The 20,167-nt window shown below is 41.8% G+C and overlaps 1 protein-coding gene across 2 annotated transcripts in view; it reads right to left on the bottom strand.

Annotated features, from left to right (window-relative positions):
* Window positions 1–20,167, bottom strand: part of Bend6 (BEN domain containing 6) — a 67,009-nt gene that overhangs the window by 34,118 nt on the left and 12,724 nt on the right. For both annotated transcript variants that reach the window (XM_028865377.2, XM_028865378.2), the window contains exon 2: window positions 5,487–5,697. In XM_028865377.2, coding sequence (XP_028721210.1) covers window positions 5,487–5,606 — 120 coding nt within the window. In that variant the 5' untranslated portion in view covers window positions 5,607–5,697. The remainder of the gene's footprint in view (window positions 1–5,486; window positions 5,698–20,167) is intronic.

The following is a 20,167-nucleotide window of genomic DNA, read 5'->3' as shown; positions in this document are numbered from 1 at the left end:
AAAGTTACACAGACACCCTGTCTTGTAAAACAAACAAACAAACAAACAAACAAACAAACAGCCTGAGAATAGAGAAGAGAAAGGCCATGGCACAGGGAAAGCTCATGCTATGAGGCATTCTGGTGCTTGGAGCGGGAGCCTGGAGACTAAAGAACAAAAATTTCAGAAAATGAAAGTCAAATGTCTGTGTTCCTCCTTCACTGGTTCTTTTGGCAGAATTTCAGGAGTGGGAACGTGGGAGGTGAACATCCACGTAAAGGAGGGACAGTGAGGCCACAGACTACCTCCCCGCTTGTTATCAGTGTACTCCACAGTCTCTGAAGAGCCTCGTGGTCCAGCATAACTTCAGGCCAGCACGTGGCCTCTCTGGGCCATAGACGGAAACAGTCAAACCAGTGTTTAGACAAGTGGGTGAAAACTAACATCCAGACTCTCCCGAGCTCATGCCAAGCAGCTGGAAAATCCAAAGGGTCCTGATGTCCTCGTCAGGAGATAGGCAAGTGTTTGAGGGAACTGATAAAAGACAGCACGTAGCGAGAGACTACACAAAGTGCCAGTGTGGAAGGTGGCCATGGGGGCCAAGCTGGCAAAGCATGGGGGTGGAGCCAACAGAATCCCCAAAGGGCCTGGAAGGGCGGAACACTAATGGATACCTAGGGACTAGTCAGGGACATTAAGAACTTTGGTAGAAGAGATACGTCCCTCCCCAAATGCTGTCCCGAGGAAAACAGTGGAGTGGAGGAGGGAAAGAAGAATGTAGGATTGATTGAAACTTCAATCTTGAAGTGACTAAAACAGTGTTAACAACAGCCCAAAGGGGATGTCTCATGGTGAATGGAGAAGCTTAGGTTTTATTGTTTGATTTGAGTTTTGGTTTGGTCTTCTCAAGCAGGAACAGAGACTCAAAAGCCTGATGAGATCAGTCACAGGAAAATGTAACCAAACCTTTGTATGATTTGTGATACGTATATTCAGTTCTCATAAACACATAAATATGCATTTCATTTTTATATGTGAGTTTGTGTAGATATATATGAATGCAATGTATACAATAGTAATGAAAATTATCATAGCTAATGTACTCTTATTACAAGTGCAAATCTCAGGGGGAAAACGATGCATTTGACTAAATGTAAATGAAAGGTAGTTTGAAAACTGCCTGTTCAGACAAGAATTCTATGGATAGCAATTGGTCTTATTCTTATTAGCAACTTTTAGAAAGTTCCCATAAGAAAGAAAGTAATTCAGGCAAGATCATCAGAGGAAGGGAGGGAGGAAGGAAGACAATGCGGAATTGACTGGATGAATTTGTTATCTTTCAAACTTCCTTACAACAGACCGATTTCAAAATAGACAAAACAATGAAAATTGAATGGGAAAATCCACCAGAATGGAGCCAGAACCCTAAAGAAAAGTTGGCGGAGGAAGAGAGCGCTCACTGTGTCTAAGTAGCTATGTTCTCTCACTCCTTCATGGAAATAGGTATGGAGGGGACACACAGCTCTTAGCTGAAGACTTCACTTCCCAGACTCTTATGCTACTCACTGTGGCTACATCTAAGTTCCTATATGACCAGAAACAATATGGGCCATGACTGGCCCACAACCTTAAAGGAAGGAAAAGCTTCCTACCTGAATCTCTTTTTCCTGAAATCATTAGGAGTTAGGTGTTAGACTCAGAGACAAAGCTGTGTGTTGAGGATGGATCAACTATGAGAATCTTCAGCACCACCAAGCTTCCATGTCAGGTTAATCTTCAAGACTGGAGGAACGTTCCACAATTACTTCCCCAGGTCAACAGCAGGTAGGATTTAACCCTGTTTTCTCAAGAGCCTTCCTGTGTGATCTCTAATGATGGAATCCAGCCCAAATGAGATGCTTTGGAGTCAAGGGATACCTTCAAGTATTTTGTTTCATAAGGCCTTTAGGTAACTGCTATCAATTGGAGAGAAAAGAGCCTGAACACAGATGTAATAATAAGGGCTTTCAGGCCCAAGATCTTTGACCAAATAAGATCTCTGGTTGGAGTGAATTGCAATGGAAACAAACAGAATTATGTAGTTTGGAAAGGTATTAAGATTTTGAGGACAGCAAAGTTCCAAAGACAGCACCATGCTGGCCTCAAGAGTGTGTGCTTATTTTACCCCTGAACATCTTCAAGCCCACACTAGCAGGTTATAATAAGAGATCTGATGAAAATCAGAAATACGGATATTAATGCTGATACCGATAATATTAATAGTGATGATATTGATAAGAAAGTATGAATTAAAAAGGCCTGTGCATTGCCCCTGGGCGTGTTGATTAGGTGGATGGGGAAGCTTCAGAAAACCATGTTATGTGGCAATGCAATATTGTGAAAATATCTCTTACATTCTACCTGACCAAAGCTTTTGCTGGACCTCACAGCCAGAGTTAATAATACACCTTGAGGTCACTTAAGACGAAAGACTGCTAACTGTCTACTCCACCTTTTTCAAAAACAAAACCAAACAAAAATAAATAAAAAACCCTGCCTTTCAGAGAAGAATGTAACAGTCAACCTTACTTGCCTTGGATTAGCTTACATGGGAATTAGATTTCCCAACCTAAGCTAACGCATAGCTGTTGTCTTACATTATGTACTCTTTCATGCCTCTGACCTGGAGTAATGTATGTGTATCGTTTGCTGAAGGCAGCCAATACAGAGGTTGGAAGCAACTTTCTAAAATCTACCATGAAGGTTGAAAGCCTCTGTTTATGGACATTGATTGATAAACCACGTGTGTAGTACTGTTTGTAGTCTGGGTCTGTGGTGATATTGTATTCCCCAAACTATTGTGCACCCTAATAAACTTATCTGGGGTCAGAGAGCAGAACAGACACTAGACAGACATAGAGGTCAGAAAATGGTGGCACACACACCTTTAATCCTAGCACCTGAAAGGCAGAGATCTGTCTGGATCTCTGTGAGTTCAAAGCCACACTGGAAACATGCAGGCATAGTGACACATGCCTTTAATCCCAGGAAGTAATGGCAGAAAGCAGAAAGGTATATAAGGCATGAAAACCAGGAACTAGAGTGGGTTAAGCTTTTAGGCTTTTGAGCAACAGTTCAGCTGAGATTCATTTGGATGAGGACTGAGAGGCTTCCAGTCTGACGAAACAGGATCAGCTGAGGAATTGCCAAGGTGAGGTGGCTGTGGCTTGTTCTGCTTCTCTGATCTTCCAGCGTTGACCCCAATACCTGGCTCCTGGTTTGTTTTTATTAACAAGACCTTCTAAGATTCATGCTACATGAGTCAGTTGGGATCAGTTGGAGCCAGTGACTTATCCCTTATAAAACTCTGTCAAATATTTCTGTAAAGTGTCCCATTTCTTTTTCTTTTTTTCTTTTTTTAATTTCTTTATTATGTATACAGTGTTCTGTCTGCACAGCCAGAAGAGGGCACCAGATCTCATTACAGATGGTTGTGAGCCACCATGTGGTTGCTGGGAATTGAACTCAGGACCTCTGGAAGAGCAACCAGGGCTCTTAACCTCTGAGCCATCTCTCCAGCCCCAAGTGTCCCATTTCTTATCCCTGTGATGCTTTCTATGCTCTTCCATTGCTGGGGATGTCTTTCTGTATGCTGTGAATGTGTGGCTCTGATTGATTGATAAATAAAACATTGATTGGTCAGTAGCCAGGCAGGAAGTATAGTATAGGTGGGACAAGCAGGGAAGAGAATTCTAGGAGGTGGAAGGCTGAGTCAGGAGATGCTGCCAGCGGCCACCATGAGAAGTAAGATGTAAGGATACTGGTAAGCCATGAGTTATGCGTCAAGGTATAGATTTATAGAAATGGGTTAAATTAAGATATAAAAACTAGATAGCAAGAAGCCTGCCATGGACAGGCAGTTTATAAGTAATATAAGTCTCTGCGTGTTTACCTGGGCCTGTGTGGCTGCAGGAGCCAAGTGGACACAGGAAAACTCCAGCTACAGTTCCATAAAGACAGAGCCCATTGTCAGGGACAGAGTCACATCACAGCCACACAGAAGACATACACAGACACCGACAGTCACACACAGAGAAGACAGATGCCCAAGACAGACACACAGGGACAGATTCACAAGAGAGCCTTCAGGCTCAGACAACATCCAGACAGGTGACAGAGGGAGCATGAAGTAGAGACTTCAGATCTGGACTAGCTCTTGGTTAAATGACTCGGAGAGGAAATGCCTTATTCCTTTTCTCAGTGTGACACCAGTGCACTATTGGTGACTTGGAGTTAACCACACATGTGTTTAATCCATGCCATCATATAATGTCTAGTGAAAGGAATAGAAACCAACACACAATTCCCAAGCCACAGGTCATCCTCCTGTGTATTTCATACCGATAGGACCAACTGCTGGGAGATAGTTCTGCTAAATCATTGGGTTTTAGTTGTTCTGGCCCCAGAAAAAAACCCAAAATGGATAACCACATAAACTGATGGTAATGTTAATTTGTTTCTCTATAGAACACGTTTTACGATTTATATATTTCTCATAATATGAAGTCTTATAATATTTTTTGGAAAATGCAGTGCTTATTGAAAAATCAGAAACGAATTAAGATTCATATAAGGATATCCATGTGCCACAACATGATGTGCACGTAGTATTCTGCAGCACAGTGTGCATTGTGAGATGAAGAATTCTGAAAACCACTCCCCAGATGATGGCTACCTCAGGGACAGTGCATTCAGACAGCAGGGGAACAGGGCCTGTAAAAGGAAAAGCTGCCTGTCCATGGGAAGATCTTGTAACGGTAAGCAGAAAAGCAAAGCCCATGGCAGTGTGTATGGGAAGTCACACTTCATTACAAATAAAGAAATGCAGGCAGGTCAGGGAAGCAATAGTGGGTGTGAACTGTGTACAAAGGGCGTGGATCAGAGACGCACATATGGGGGAGACATCACTGTTCACTCCTAAAATATTTAAGTTATCAGAGTGCAATATTTAAAACATGAAGGACATGCGAATACAGCACACTGCATCTATTACAAAATGTGTACAAATGTGTGACTGTATAAAGACACATAAATAAAAATAGAAAGTGAGCATGTTGGTTAGTTGTCCAAAGTGTAGGAAGGGAATGGGATGGTGAGGATGGCCACGATCTAGGTTCTAAACTGAAGAGCAAAGAGTACGTCTTAATGGAGAAATACATCAATTTCCGCAAAGTACTTTGGGAGGGGAAATATTTTCAGACCGTTTGATGATCTTTTGCTGTACAGAATGGCAAACAAAATTTCAACAATGACATACCTGGTCCTGGCTGAAATGAAGCAGGAAGAATGCCTGTTGACTGTGTTTCTAACTCAAGCTTAAACAGAATAGAAACTATATTCTCTCAGCTGAATAAAGAATAAACACAAATTACCAGAAAAGCGGAGAAAGTACCAAGAAGCAAGGGCAGGAATTGTAGACGGTGCTTGAGCTAGATAAGGAGATTAAATCAAAGCCACAGAAAACCAACCTGTGCTTTATCCACGGCACTATTCGCATTTTCGGAGTTCGCTGTCTCTGTCCGTTTCCTCTTTCTTTTTCTAAGAACTTGGTTATCGGTAACATCATCCGTCTGCAGACTCTTCTGCATTTTCTCACTTAGTCAGCAGAGACTTTCTGCAACCATCCAAGGCAGAGACTCCATGTAGGTGCTGCTTTTCCGCATGCAGCTAATGCTTCTCCTTAAAAACAAGCACAAGACAGAGGGTGCATCATGCTTCAGCGGGCCGCCTGCACAGGCTGCCACAGGATGCTTCCTGCCTTTGCGTCACCCACTGGCCAATTTAGTAGACATTTTTCACCTGACTCAAAAGGCTTTCAGCTTTGGCATCACCGTCAACATACTCATGAGGTGATTTGGCTGAAAAAAAAAAAAATCAAATAGTATAAAAACAATTCCCATCTGTTGTTCTTGTCCAGTAGCTATAAGGAATCAATGATTTTTTTTTAAAATTATAAATATATACAAACAGTATCACAGAGTACTGAATTACGCACATCTAGGAAAATCTATTAATAAGGGTACACAGCACCAGGATCAAAGATGAAAGTATTCCTGAGAAAGCAGTAAGAACTGCTTAGAACTGAGTTTTGCTTTACAAGGTGTTTTGCTTCCTGAAAACTCTGACGTCCCCTCCCCTGTTGGAAACTAAGGGATTCTATCAGTGAGGTTGCAACGATGATATTTAACCTCGGTTGTGTATTAGCTGGGGCGGCACATTAGGTCTCACTTAATCTTCAGCGTGCCTGCTTTAATTGGTTTGTTTTCATAAGCATTTAATTATACATAATAAAACTTTGGAAAGGGATGAAGCATATGAATCTTCATGAAATATGTAGACTATTGAGCAAACAGTCATTGTTTTTGTCAAATCACTATACTAGCAAGTACATTACTCAAAATCTTTTTATTCACAATACTCATAATAAACACAGAGTACAACTTTTTGGAAGCTATGTTTACCAATGTAAAGAGTGGAGTTTTGAGGTAACATTAAAGTTGGGGATGGGGGTACACACCTGTAATGCTAGTACTTCAGAGATGAGGGCAAGAGGATCTTGTGTTCAAGGCCAGCCTGGGTGACATAGTGAGATCCATTTTCAAAATTCCAAAATAAAATCAAACAAAACAAGATACACAAAAAAGTAAAACAACAGAAAGATAGCATTTGGCTTAATTGGGGTTCAAATGGAATGTTTGAGTTCATAAAAACAATTTCAAATGTTGTGTGTGTGTGTGTGTGAAGGGACACATGTACCATAGTGTGCATGTGGAGCACAAAATAATTTGTGGGTTCAAGGTACTACACTCAGAATTCCAGGTTTGAGTGGTTATTTTTTTTTTTTGTTGTTGTTGTTTTTGTTTTTTTTTGAGACAGGGTTTCTCTGTGTAGCTTTGGTGTCTGTCCTGGATCTTGCTCTGTAGACCAGGTTGGCCTTGAACTCATAGAGATCTGCCTGGATCTGCCTCCTGAGTGCTGGGATTAAAGGTGGGTGCCACTGCTGTCTGGCTTGGTTTCTTAATGACTGGCATTCTGACTGGGTTGAGATGGAATCTTACTGTAGCTTTAATTTCCATTTCTCTGATAGCTAGTGAGATTTAATATTTTCTTTTCATGTATTTATCAGTGTATCTGTTCATTTCATTTCCCCCATTACTGTTTAGTTTCTTGGTGTTTGCATTTTGATGGGTATTGTCTTGATTCTACAGATTAATGTTGGCAGTACAGCTGTTTTCACAGTATTAATCCAGCATGGTGGGGTCTTCTCTGGCCTTACCTGTCCAGTGTTCTAATGCTCCCCATGTGCTAGCTTTACAGTGTAGCCACCAGACCCAGGTGCAAATATTTACCTTTCATTCAAACCCTTAAGGAAAGCTTATAGTTTATGTATCCCTTCTTTCACAGTATCTTTCACACTGATAGAAACTGGTATATGTTGATGTTGATGTCAACCTACAAGCTAATAAAAATTTTAACTGAGAACAGGTTAAGGAGAAGTTCCTCAATGGCCCAATAAAATGGATTTTGGAATAGGGAAAATTTCTTCACATAAAATCCATCCAGTAAAATGGATTTAGAAATAGGGAAAATTTCTTCAAATGGATGAATTTCAACATTCACATGACCTACCAAAGTTAAACCAAGAAGAGATAATGAATTCTAACAGATCCATCACAAGCAATGAGATTGGAACAGGAATGAAAAGAAAACTCAAGACAAAAGAAGGCCCAGGTCCAAGCAGGTGCAGCACAAAATATTACCAGACCTTTAAAAGAACTGAAACCAGTGCTTTTGAAATTACTCCATAAAACAGAAAAGGAAAGAATGCTTCCAAATTCTCGTGGTGTGGCCAGCATTATTACACTCACAGCTAAACAAGATAAAGAAACCACACACACACACAAAATTATAAACCAATCTTCCTGATGAGTAGAGCATAAAATCTGTCAATAACATCCTTGCAAATTGAATTCAAGAACACATCATTAAGATCTTCCACCATGATGTCTATGTCATTCTAGTGTGGTAGGGGATCAATGGATGGATACTAATAAGTGTAATTTAATACATAAATGGACTGAAGGACAGAAAGCACCTCATCATCTCAACAGATTCAGAAAAAAGCATTTAATAACATCCTGTTATGATGAAAGCCCCACGGAGACCAGGCATAGAGGGAATACATCTCAGCAGAGTAAGGGCCATCACAGCAAGCCTGTGGCCAGCAGTCTACTCCGTTTCGACATGGTGCTTGAGGTTTCAGCTACAGCAGGAAGAAAAGGAAATAATAGGGCTGTAACAGGAAAGGAAGAAGTCAAAGTCTCCTCACTTGGAGATGATAAGATTCTATACACAGAGATTCTAAAGACTCCTCCGTAAAATCCTACAGCCGATAAACATTTTCAGCAAAGTGACAGGCAACAAAATTACCATACAAAAGTTATGGGAGACCTGTCCTTTCCTAAACAGAAAGGGAAGAGGAGTGGATTGGGATGGGAGAACAGAGTGGGGCTGGGGGAAGGGACTGGGAGGAGAGGAGGTAGGGGAAACTGCAGCTGAGATGTAAAATAAATAAATAAATACATTTATTAAAAAATGAATATTCCCATTTTTAAAAAATCATGCCGAGGACAAACATGCAAAGAAAAAATTTGACAGGGGGGAATCCTATTCTTAATCCAAAACAACAAAACAAACAACAAAAATCTTGCCTTGGAATAAACTTAACTAAGGATGTGAAAGACAAGTAAAACTTTAAAATACTGAAGAAAAAGATTGAGAAAGACACTAGAAAATGGAAAGACTTCCCATGCTCATGGACTAGAAGACTCAATGTTGGGAAAATGGATACTTTATGAAAAGCAACCTACAGATTCAATGCAATTTCATTTAGATATCAACTCCATTCTTCACAAAAACAGAAATCCAAAAATTCATATGGAAACACAAAGACGATGCATGTACAAAATAATCCTGAAATACAAGAATGATACTCGTCGTGTTACCTACTTGATTTTAAGTTACACTACAGACCCACAGTAATAAAAACAGCATGGTCCTGGCACAAAAACAGACACACAGGTCAATGGCATACATAGAAAGAGGAGCCAGATATAAGGCTATGAAAGCAAAGCAGCCTGTGTTTTTAGAATGAGGGGGGGAAATGCACACTGGGGAAAAGACAGCATCTTCAACAAACGGTGCTGGAAAAACTGGTTATCAGCATGTGGATGGAATGAAACTACATACTTTTCTCTCACTCTGACCAAAAATCAGCTCCAAGAGGATCACAGATCACAGTGTAAAACCTGAAACTCTGAGAGTGCTGGAGGAAGACGTAAGGATACACTACAAAGAAACAGGTGTAGGCAAGCACTTCCAAAATAGGACCACAGTCGCCCAGGAAAAAGAAAATGCCAACAATTGACAAATCACATTTCATAAAACTAATGTTTCGATACAACACAGGAAACTGTTGATTTTGTTAAGAAACAGTCCACAGAATGGGAGAAAATATTTGCCAATTATATACCAAAGAATTAATATCTAGACTAAACAAGTAAAGAAAAAAAAAAAAAACAACAACTAAATATCAAGAAAACAGCCAAGGGCTGGAGAGATGGCCCAGTGGTTAAGAGTACTGGCTGCTCTTCTAGAGGACCGGGGTTCAAGTCCCAGCACTTACCTGGCAGCTCACAACTGTCTGTAACAGCTGTTCCAGGGGATCAGACACCCTCATACAGACAGACATACATGCAGGCAAAACACCAATGCATATAAAACAAAACAAAACAAAAGCCAGTCAAACAAAAAAGGTCTCTGTAATTGAATAAAGAAGGCTCAAAACAATACTAACGGCTAATAAACACGTTTAAAAGCATTCAATACTGTCCACCATCAGAGAAACACAAGTTAAAAATACACTGAGATTCATCTCACTTGGGTCAGAATAGCTATGATTGAAAACTCAAATGACAGCAGATGTGGATGGTGTGGGGGAAGGGGAACCTCTTCACTGTTGGCTCTCAACTGAGACCCTCGAGGGTGAGGACTCGGGCTTTCAGTCTGAGGATTCATGGGAAGAGGATCAGGTGAGGAGTTGTCCAGGCCAATCTTGAAAACATCTTTAAGTCTGGAAACAATAACCAAGCCATCCGCGTGGGATGTGACAAGAACGGACCTGAACATTCTGCCCGAGGCCAACCCGGGGCCCAGCTGCCGATCCTGTGAACCCCAACAACTTGGAGGTATTGGTGAGATTGCCCTACTGATCAACCTGTTCAGCTGAGATCCATTCGGGAGAGGTTTCAGAAGCCCGCAGCCTTCAGTCTGAGGAAACAAGATCAGCTGAGGAATTGGCGAGCAAGCAAAATGTGACCTGAGAACGCAAGAGAAGGAGCCGTCCAGCCACCGAACCAGATCACCAGAATCATAAGTCCACCCTACACCAACGGGGAACAGGTAAGGTCCCATCTCCGGATGTGCAGACCAGTTCTCTAGCCCCTAGGATCCAGCCATTGGAGCCCCAGGGACCAGGTAGCTACCTTTCCCTCACCAAAAAAACAAAAAACAAAAAACAAACCCAGCCCCCAACAACCACTGGAGTCATAAGCCTACCCTGCACCAATTGGGAACAACTGCTCCCTGAGACAGAACCCACTAACACTGACTGGACTAAGCTGCTCTCGGAGAAACAGAGCCCAACAGCACCGATTCAACCAAGGACTCCTAGTGGACCAAGACTAACAATTAGAACAAGAGAGGCACCTTCAGACACAGGCACTGCCTGCACCGAGCGGTGGAAGAGATGAGTAGACGCCAGTGCAAAAATACAGGCAACAACATAAAGACCTATATGGCAACATCAGAACCTAGTGATCCTACACCTGCAAGACCAGAACATACTAAGGCAGAAGAAGCAGAAGAAATCTTAAAAATGACTTTAAGAAGATGATAGAGACCCTTAAAGAGGAATTGAAAAACTCCCTTAAAGAGGAAATGAAAACTTCCCTCAAAGAAATGGAAGAAAACACTAAACATTAATATAATGAGGGTAAATGTAAGTCAAAATCACAGTACACTACCATATACTCACTAGGATGGCAACTGAGAAGAAAACTAATAATTCAAGTATTGGTGCAATATGAAGAAACTGGAAACTTCATGCTGTGGTGGTGATATAAAATGGTGCAGTTGCTTTTAATCCCAGCACTCGGGAGGAAGAGCCAGGTGGAACTCTGTGAGTTTGAGGACAGCCTGGTCTACAAAGCAAGATCCAGGACAGGCACCAACACTACACAGAGAAACCCTATCTTGAAAAATCATAAATAAATAAATAAATAAATAAATAAATAAATAAATAAAGTACAGTTGCTGTGAAACCAGAATCTTGCAAAGATTTGTGTGTCCCCATGTTTATTGCAGCATTGTTCACAGTAGCTAAAGGTCCCTAGGTGTCTTATCACTGAGGAATTGACAAGCAAAAGGAGTGTGTGTATACATCATGTCATTTGGTCTTGAAAAGAATTTCCAACATATGCTACAGTATGGATGACCCTTGATGGCGGTGTGACTCAAATGTAAACTGTCTTGTAGGGAGTGAATGAGTATTGTGTATTGTTGGCATAGGCTCGTTCATGTTGAGGACCCTAATGCCTCAGTGCCATGGGAATGGCAAAGCCTTCCTTGGGTCTAAGTGCAGATGTTGATGGTGTGTGCAAAAAAGGTCTACCATAACTTTCTCCTCCTGGTGTTATACAGCCTGAAAGACTGCTCCCCTATAGAGACTGCTCCTACCTAGATAGGCTAATCCTTGTTCAGCTGTTTGCAACAATCTTGCTTCCCTGCTCGACTGTACACAATCAATAAGCTGAGCTTTTGGGGGTGCTGTGGTTTCCCCATCAGAGAGTCTAGACCACCTGATCCCAGCTCCTTGGTGTTGGTATGTATGTTGTTTCTTTACTGTCTGCCCCTGCCTCATTCCCTCACCATCCCAGGTAGGACGTCCCCTAGAGCCATGCAGAGTGCCGTCTCCTACAGTCTCATGTGTTAAAAGTCCTGGTAGTGTTTTGGGGAATGTTATGGACATTCAAAGAGGGAGGACATTTCCGGAGGAAGTAGGTCATTGGGAGGGGCTGGTTCTTGAGAATGTTTTATCCCTAAGCACCTTGCTGTCCCTTTCCCCACTTCTTGTCTGCCATGAGGTGGGTACTTTCTCTGCCACTTGTTCTCACGGCCATTACTGTTTGATTAAATACACAGGCTAAGTAGCCATGGGATGAGTACTCTAAAACCATGAGCAGAAATATATTCCACCTCCATTAAGTTGTTTACATCACCTATTTGGTCACAGCAATGTAATAATAATGAATGCATGGGACTTAGTTCCCAAAATACAAATGCAAAATGACTTCATTCATATGAGGTACACCGAGCAGCCAAATTTAGAGACAGAAAGTAGAATGCTGAGTGAAAGGGGTTGGGGAGCGGGGGAGGGTCTGGGAACTACTGAATGGGTAAAGAGCTAAATTTGCAAGTTGGAAGCATCCTGGAACTGGGGGTTGATGGTGGTTATACTATATGAATGTAATTACTGTTACTGACTTATAGTTACATATTGTAAATATGGCAACTATTGTTAGCGTGCACTTTAAACATTTTAATTTAATTTTACTTTTCATTTTCTGTGTATGTGTATTTTGTCTGCATATGAACCTGTACACCACGTGCATGTCTGGTGCCCCCATGACTCAGAAGAGGGTATTGGATCCCCTGGAACTGGAGTTACAATTGTGGACTTCCATGTGGGTGCTGGGAATCAAACCCGGGTCCTCTTCAAGAGTAGCCAGTGCTCTTAAACCATCTCTCCAGTCCTGTTAATGTGCACTTACCACAACAAAAAGCAGAAACAATCTACCATACAAAAACATAGTCTTTGTACTATCTTATGGTCACTATTGTAGAGATTGAATTAAAAAAACATCCATAGAGGAATAAAGCCAGGGAGTTAAGGTGAAGGCAAGCACCATTGGCAGATGCTTGAAAACAGGATTCTTAAATTCTCTACCAAAATCACAACCTGGACTTAAGTCACTACAGCTTCACATACACACACAGGAGGAAATCTACCCCAGGCATTTGCCTCCTGTGGGATGTTCTGTATGTCCTGTGGGAACCCGTTCTCGGGTTCCTTGTGGCTTTACCCAGCAGGTCCGCATAGAGGATGATTAGGACTACGGGCCTGAGTGCAGGTGTCTGAGACGGTCTGCACTTGGCTGTGCTGTGGGATGGTCTGTATGTCAAGTTGCTCTGATTGGTCAATAAATAAAGCACCGATTGGCCCGTGGCTAAGCAGGAAGTATAGGCAGGACTAACAGAGAGGAGAAATAAAAGAACGGGAAGGCAGAAGGAGTCACTGCCAGCCGCCACCCTGACAAGCAGCATGAAAAGATGCCGGTAAGCCATGAGCCGCGTGGCAGGGTATAGATTGTGGAAATGGATTAATTTAAGCTTTAAGAACAGTTAGCAAGAAGCCTGCCATGGCCATACAGTTTGTAAGCAATATAAGTCTCTGTTTACTTGGTTGGTTCTGAGAGGCTGTGGGACTGGCAGGTGACAAAGATTTGTCCTGACTATTGGCAAGGCAGGGAAACTCTAGCTACATTAGCCCAACAACTGTCTTCTTAGTCTTTGGTGCAACCATTGTTTTTGAGCATTGTAGTAACAGATTATTGTTTGAAGCTATCTTACACACGTCTTCCCATTTTGCCTTTTAGAAACTTCGCTTTGGCTCAAATGCCTTGAACATGCATGGCACGTGTATTCCCATGGCAGTGCTATTCTATTCCCCACAACACTTAACGACTCCTTAGAGAATCTCTTATTATTATTTAGCTGGTCAAATTAAACCACAGCCACATAATACCCAAGATATATGGTTGTATGTATAGCATAAGCCAGTGGCTTTCAATTTGCGTTTCACTGCAGGTTATAGAAAAAAAATACATTTTGTGGGGGTGGGGGAGTGAATAAAATCACACATTTCAGTTCAGAAGTCACACACATGCACTCACTCACTCACTCACTAGTGTGTGCACACAGGAAAGTAAAACCTCAGAGATGCATTTATCTTTACTAAACACTGTATTTTACTTAAAAAATATATTGATAAGGACACAGTAAAATTGATTTCACAATTGTTCAAGTTTACTTTCCGTTGCTGTGATAAACACCATGACCAAAAGCAACTCTAGGAGTAGAGGGCTTATTTTATCTTTAACCAACCAGGACAAGGATCCACAAGTGTCTTATAACCTGAAGTTAAGAACAATAGCATAAGAGATAACCAAATCCTTTTTTTCTTTTTTTTTTTTTTTTGGTTTATTTTTCGAAACAGGGTTTCTCTGTATAGCTTTGAAGCCTTTCCTGGAACTCACTCTGTAGCCCAGGCTGGCCTCGAACTCACAGAGATCCGCCTGCCTCTGCCTCCCAAGTACTGGGATTAAAGGGAGATAACCAAATTCTTTTAAGAAAATTATCTAAAAGACAAAAGGGAGGTTTTGTAACATGAAAGCAAATATAGTTGCAAATATGAAATTTTGATGCAGTTTTGCTTACATTTAACAAACCAATGACATAACTAATGCATGAATTCAAAAGCTAATTGAAATTCTAAGAAACAAAAGTCTCCAAAGAGAAGCAAACTAAATGATTATCAAGAGATGACTCAGTTGTCTCATCTTCCTTTGTGACAGAAAATCTGCATTGTGAATTACAGGAAAATGTGAGCCATGAACAATGCATTACACAAAGCTGAAGCTCGGTCCATGCACATGCTCCCTGGTCATGCTCAGGAGAATATGAACTGGGTACTCATCCTATGTGACCCCCAAAGTGTTTTCAACAGTGGGATGACATTCTACACAGCCCATGGCTAGTCTAGAGAGGTCTGAAAAGATTTATAGTTTTAGCCCAGACATTTAACAGTGTAGAATGTGGAGAAGTGGGATGTTTCCTACTACTGTGAGAAAGCTATCTTGTTATTAGAGGGAGAGAAGCCGAGATAGGAAGGATTCCACTGGGAGCTCTTCCAGTGCTCCAAGTAGAGCAGCCATGGCCAGAGTAAAACCAAGTACAGACAGTGCTTAGCTTCTGTTGGGAGATTATGAGGTTTCACTAGTGTCCATTGTGGGGACCACGGCTTGCTTCTCCATGTTCAAGTGGCATGAGACACATTTAAAATTCTCAAGTAGGTGCTGCTATATTTTGAATAAGAAGATGGTCAATATACATGAATACATATATGATATAAATACCTATACACGTGTGTGTGTGTGTGGGGGGTATCAGAGGACAACTTGTGGGAGGAAGTCAAGTCTCTCCTGTCCCCATGCTGGTTCTGTGGTCATCAGGCTTGGCCATAAGCATCTTTACCTACTGAGCCATCTCATTAGCCTTCAATATGCTTCAGAATGGGTCAACATGCTGCCGAACTATGATGTTATTTAGCTTAGATTGGAGAGAATGTGTGAGCTTAAAAATCATTAAGTATGGTTGGGGGTCTATAGGCTTGAATCATTTCAAGCTTTCCATGGTGGGAAAGGAAAGAACCCAAACCCACTCTGATTAGGGTCTGTAGATGCACTTTTATTGAGGCTACACTAAAGATTATACAGCGATGTCATGCCTTGTCCCGAATGAAACCATTTCTTATAAAAAGACTTACTTTAGCTCCTTGTACTACCTTGCATGATACGCTCAGATCTTTCCAATCTTGTAATAATAAGCCCACAGCTAGAATCTGAGTTCTTTCCTATGTATGTGTGTGTGGAAGTATGTATGAATATATATAACTGTTATAAGCATTAAATCTGCATCAACATGTTAAATCCTCTGGAGTACATGAGAAGGATAGTTATACTTTAAGGGTGAAAGAACTGAGATCCCCAGGAGACCCTGGCAATGGCCCTAAGCTGCTGACCTGCAAACAAACTGAAGTCCTTCAGCAGCAGCTTTGCAATAGGCTGTCAACGCCAGTAACTGCTACCCCAGAAGTCCCTCCTTGTCTAAGGTGCTACTACTCTGTGGTTCTAGTCTCTCAGAGATAGGAGCCACGGAATGCTCATCAAATGCTGCACACGACTATATTCCTGCGCAGACACCAAGGCTGGAATCCTCTGTCTTGCCGGATCCCATCCCTAACCCTCTCTGTTCTGTTAAGGTTAGAACAGTTGAGCTAGCTAGCTCTGTTGTCCTCTGTAGAAGTGAGTTCAGCCAGGGGAGCTCCGGGGAGCAGTGAAGAGGGAGGGAAGACAGAGAATTAGGAAAAGTTATCTCTAGGGCCCTGTTCTATGGAGTCTCTTCACATTGCAGAGTAGTCCTGTGTCTATGAGCCTCTCCCAGCTTACTCCTGCAGTAACTTGTGTCCAGAGCTGCCATCATTCCTACGGTGACCAGCCCTGTAGGACATCACAGTCCTCATGTTTCTTTGTCTTTAGTTGACAACGTCTGAAAGAGTTGTCTATATTAAACTTTGCAATTTTAGTGGGTTGGTATGACATGATAGGGATCTTTCACCTTCTGGCTGCCTGGGTGTCTGTTTACTGCAAACTATTAGATTCCTTCTGCTGTCAGTACTCTATGTGTGGACATCTGCTATCAACAATGAGCCTTGGCCAACACTATTTGTTTACTGCAGTATCACTGCTGTATTGAATAAGGATAGTGTGGTGGTTTGAAAGAAAATGTCCCCCAAAGGGAGCGGCACTATTAGGAAGTGTGGCCTTGTTGGAGGAAGTATGTCACTGTGAGGAGCAAGTTTTGAGGTCTTCTATGCTCAAGCTATGCCCAATGTGACACACACAGTTCACTTCCCGTTGCCTGAGGATCAAGATGTAGAACTCTCAGCTATCTCTCCAGCACCATGTCTGCTTGAATGCTGCCATGTTTCCTGTCATGAAGATAATGGACTAAAAACTTCTGAACTGTAAGCCAGCACCAATTAAATGTTTTCCTTTATAAGAGTTGCCATGGTTGCTGAGCAGGGGTGGTGCATGCCTTGAACCCTAGGACTAGGGAGGCAGAGGCGGGCAGATCTCTGTGAGTTTGAGACTAGCCTGATCTACAAAGCAAGTTCCAGGACAGCCAGGGCTACCAAGAGAAATCCTGTCTCGAAAAACAAAACAAACAAATTTAAAAACGAGTTGCCATGCTCATGGTGTTTCTTCACAGCAATAGAGACTCTAACTAAGACAGAGGTTGGCACCAGAAACTGGGGTATTGCTGTGAAAGGCCAGACCATGTTTTTGTTTGGAGGAATATGGACTTTGGGACCACGGATTAGAAAAGCAGTTGATTGCCGGGCGGCGGCGGCGCATGCCTTTAATCCCAGCACTCGGGAGGTAGAGGCGGGTGGATCTCTGTGAGTCGGATGCCAGCCTGGTCTACAAAGTGAGTTCCAGGAAAGGCCCAAAGCTACACAGGAAAACCCTGTTTCGAAAAACCAAAAAAAAAAAAAAAAAAAAAAAAAAAAAAAAAAAAAAAAAAAAAAAAAAAAAAAAAAACCCACAAAGAAAGAAGGAAAGAAAAAAAAGAAAGAAAAGCAGTTGATTGATTTAAGTAGGGTTTAATGAGTCATCTTAGTAGGAACATGGAAGTCAGTGGTGCTGAGGGTGATTTGAAAGGTGGGCGCCTGGCTCAAGACATTTCAAAGGAGGAGAATTTTAGTATGTGGCCTATAGACCAGTATTGCGATATTTTGGTAAAGAATGTGGCTACTTTTTGCCCCTGTCTGAAAAGTTTGCCTGAGGCTAAAAAGTGAAGAGTTTTAGATTAATTCTGTTGGCAAAGGTAATCTCAAAACAGTCTAATATTGACTGTTATACGGTTATTAGTGTTAACTTTAACGAATATGTATAATGAAAAGGAGTAATCTGAGAAAGGAAAAATTCAAAATATAAAACTTGAGGAGAAAAGGAGCACCAGAAAGTAGAATGGAGTTAAGTCCTGTGTTCAAGGAGATAAACAGATTAAGAAATGGAATAAAGGGAGTGGTGACCTCAGGGCAAGATCCCACACAGCTAAGTTTCCAATTTGTAAAATGGGATTAAAGAAAAGCTCAGATCTGGGTGTGATGGTGCATGCCTTTAATCTCAGCACTTGGGAGGTGGATCTCAGTGAGTTCAAGGTCAACCAGGTCTATAGAGTAAGTTCCAGGACAGCTAGGACTGTTACACAGAGAAACCCTGTCTTGAAAACAATAAATAAATAAATAAATAAATAAATAAATAAATAAATAAATAAATAAATAAATAAAAAGAAAGAAAAAGAAGAAAGGGATTATGGAATCTTCCTTTGAGATTAAGGAAAGCCACTGAGGCCAGAAATGTAGGGGTATCCCTGAATGGAGGCCATGACAGGTCATTGTGTGAAGCTATGAAAGTGAAGCCCGAATTGCCTTGGAGACTCCAAGATGTTGAAGATGCCAGAGCCATGAGATACCTGCCAAAGTGAGCTGCTAACAAGGAGTGGAATCCGCCTAAGAGAAAGAAGTGTGTTGCAATCAACAAAGCTGAAAGGAGTTGGAGATCTGAAGTGTTTTGACATTTTAGTTAGGATTTCTATTGCTGCAAAGAGACACCATGACCAAGGCAACTCTTAAAAAGAAAACATTTAATTCGGGTGTCTTGCTTAGTTTCAGAGGTTCAGTCCATTATCATCATGGTGGGGAGCATGGTATCATGCAGGCAGACATATGCTGGCTACATCTTGACCAGAAGGCAACAGGAACTGTCTGTGACACTGAGTGAAGCTTAAGCAAAAGAGACCTCAGAGCCTGGCCCCACAGTGAGACACTTCCTTCAACAAGGCCACACCTACTTCAACAAGGCCACACCTTCCCATAGTGACACTCCCTATGAGCTTATGGGGGCCAATTACATTCAAACTACTACTACATCAGACATGGAGATGGAGAGTTTGGAGTTTGTCCAGCTGGGGTTTGGTTTTACTTTGGTCCAGTATTTCCTTACTATGTTCCTTTCCCTATGTTTGGAATGGTAATTTATATCCTGTGCCATTACATGTTGGAAGTATGTGATCTGTTTTTTGATTTTGATTTTACAGGGGATGACAGTTAAGAGACTGCATGAATCTAAGGAGAGATTTTGAACTTTAGACTTGTAAGTAACTTTGAGACTGTTATAGACTATGGGGACTTTTAAGTTGGATGAATGCATTTTTGCATTATGATATGGCTACAAACCTATGGGGCTCAGGGAGTGGAATGTGGTGGTTTGAAAGAAAGAGGCCCCCATAGGGAGTTGTACTATTGTTAGGTGTGGCCTTTTGGAGAAGTGTGTCACTGTGGAGGGGCAGGTTTTGAGGTCTCCTACACTGAAGCTATGCCCAGTGTGGCACACAGTTCACTTCCTGTTCCGCACACAGTTCACTTCCGCAGATCAAGATGTAGAACTCTCAGCTTCTTCTCCAGCACCATGTCTGCCTGCATGCCGCCTTGCTTCCCTCCATGATGATAACGGACTAAACTTCTGAACTGTAAGCCAGCCCCAGTGAAATGTTTTCTTTTATAAGAGTTGCCGTGGTCATGGTGACTCCTCACAGAAACAGAAACCCTAAGTAAGACAGGTAGTATTTCTGGTTCCACGTTCTGTCATTGCCTGGCTTGAGAACTAAGATCTGTATCTGAGTTCTTTACATAGTGTAACCAGTTTACTTTCATCTTGATGTATTCAAGGAGACCTCTACAGCAGATATGGATAGCATAGAAACCAGAGGCTACCCACAATGGAAGGCCCTCTTCTGCTCCACGATGGCATCCTTCTCTATCAGTTGTCAACAAGAAGTCAGCAGCTGTGGCTGAAGCCACTTGAGAGTTTGTGCAACTCAGAAGGACCCAGAGCAAAGTTTCCTGTGGTTTCAAGGCCTCTTAAATATTGCCTAAGAAATACCGGATTTTTGTAGTGATTTTATCCCTGGCTTTTCTTCTTTTACTACTCATCCTCCTAATACTCAGGTGCTGTACCCCCTCCATTCACCAAAAAACAGAGATGTAGAGTTCAGCCTAAGAAGAGTAAATTCAACTAAATTTCCATTTCAGCATCCTCATAAGTCATGTCCTCAGCTTCACACT

Source organism: Peromyscus leucopus, chromosome 16_21 (genome assembly GCF_004664715.2).
Source record: "Peromyscus leucopus breed LL Stock chromosome 16_21, UCI_PerLeu_2.1, whole genome shotgun sequence".
Classification (NCBI taxonomy): domain Eukaryota; kingdom Metazoa; phylum Chordata; class Mammalia; order Rodentia; family Cricetidae; genus Peromyscus; species Peromyscus leucopus.
Note: the sequence above shows the minus strand (reverse complement) of the source record. Positions and strands in the feature narration are given on the sequence as shown.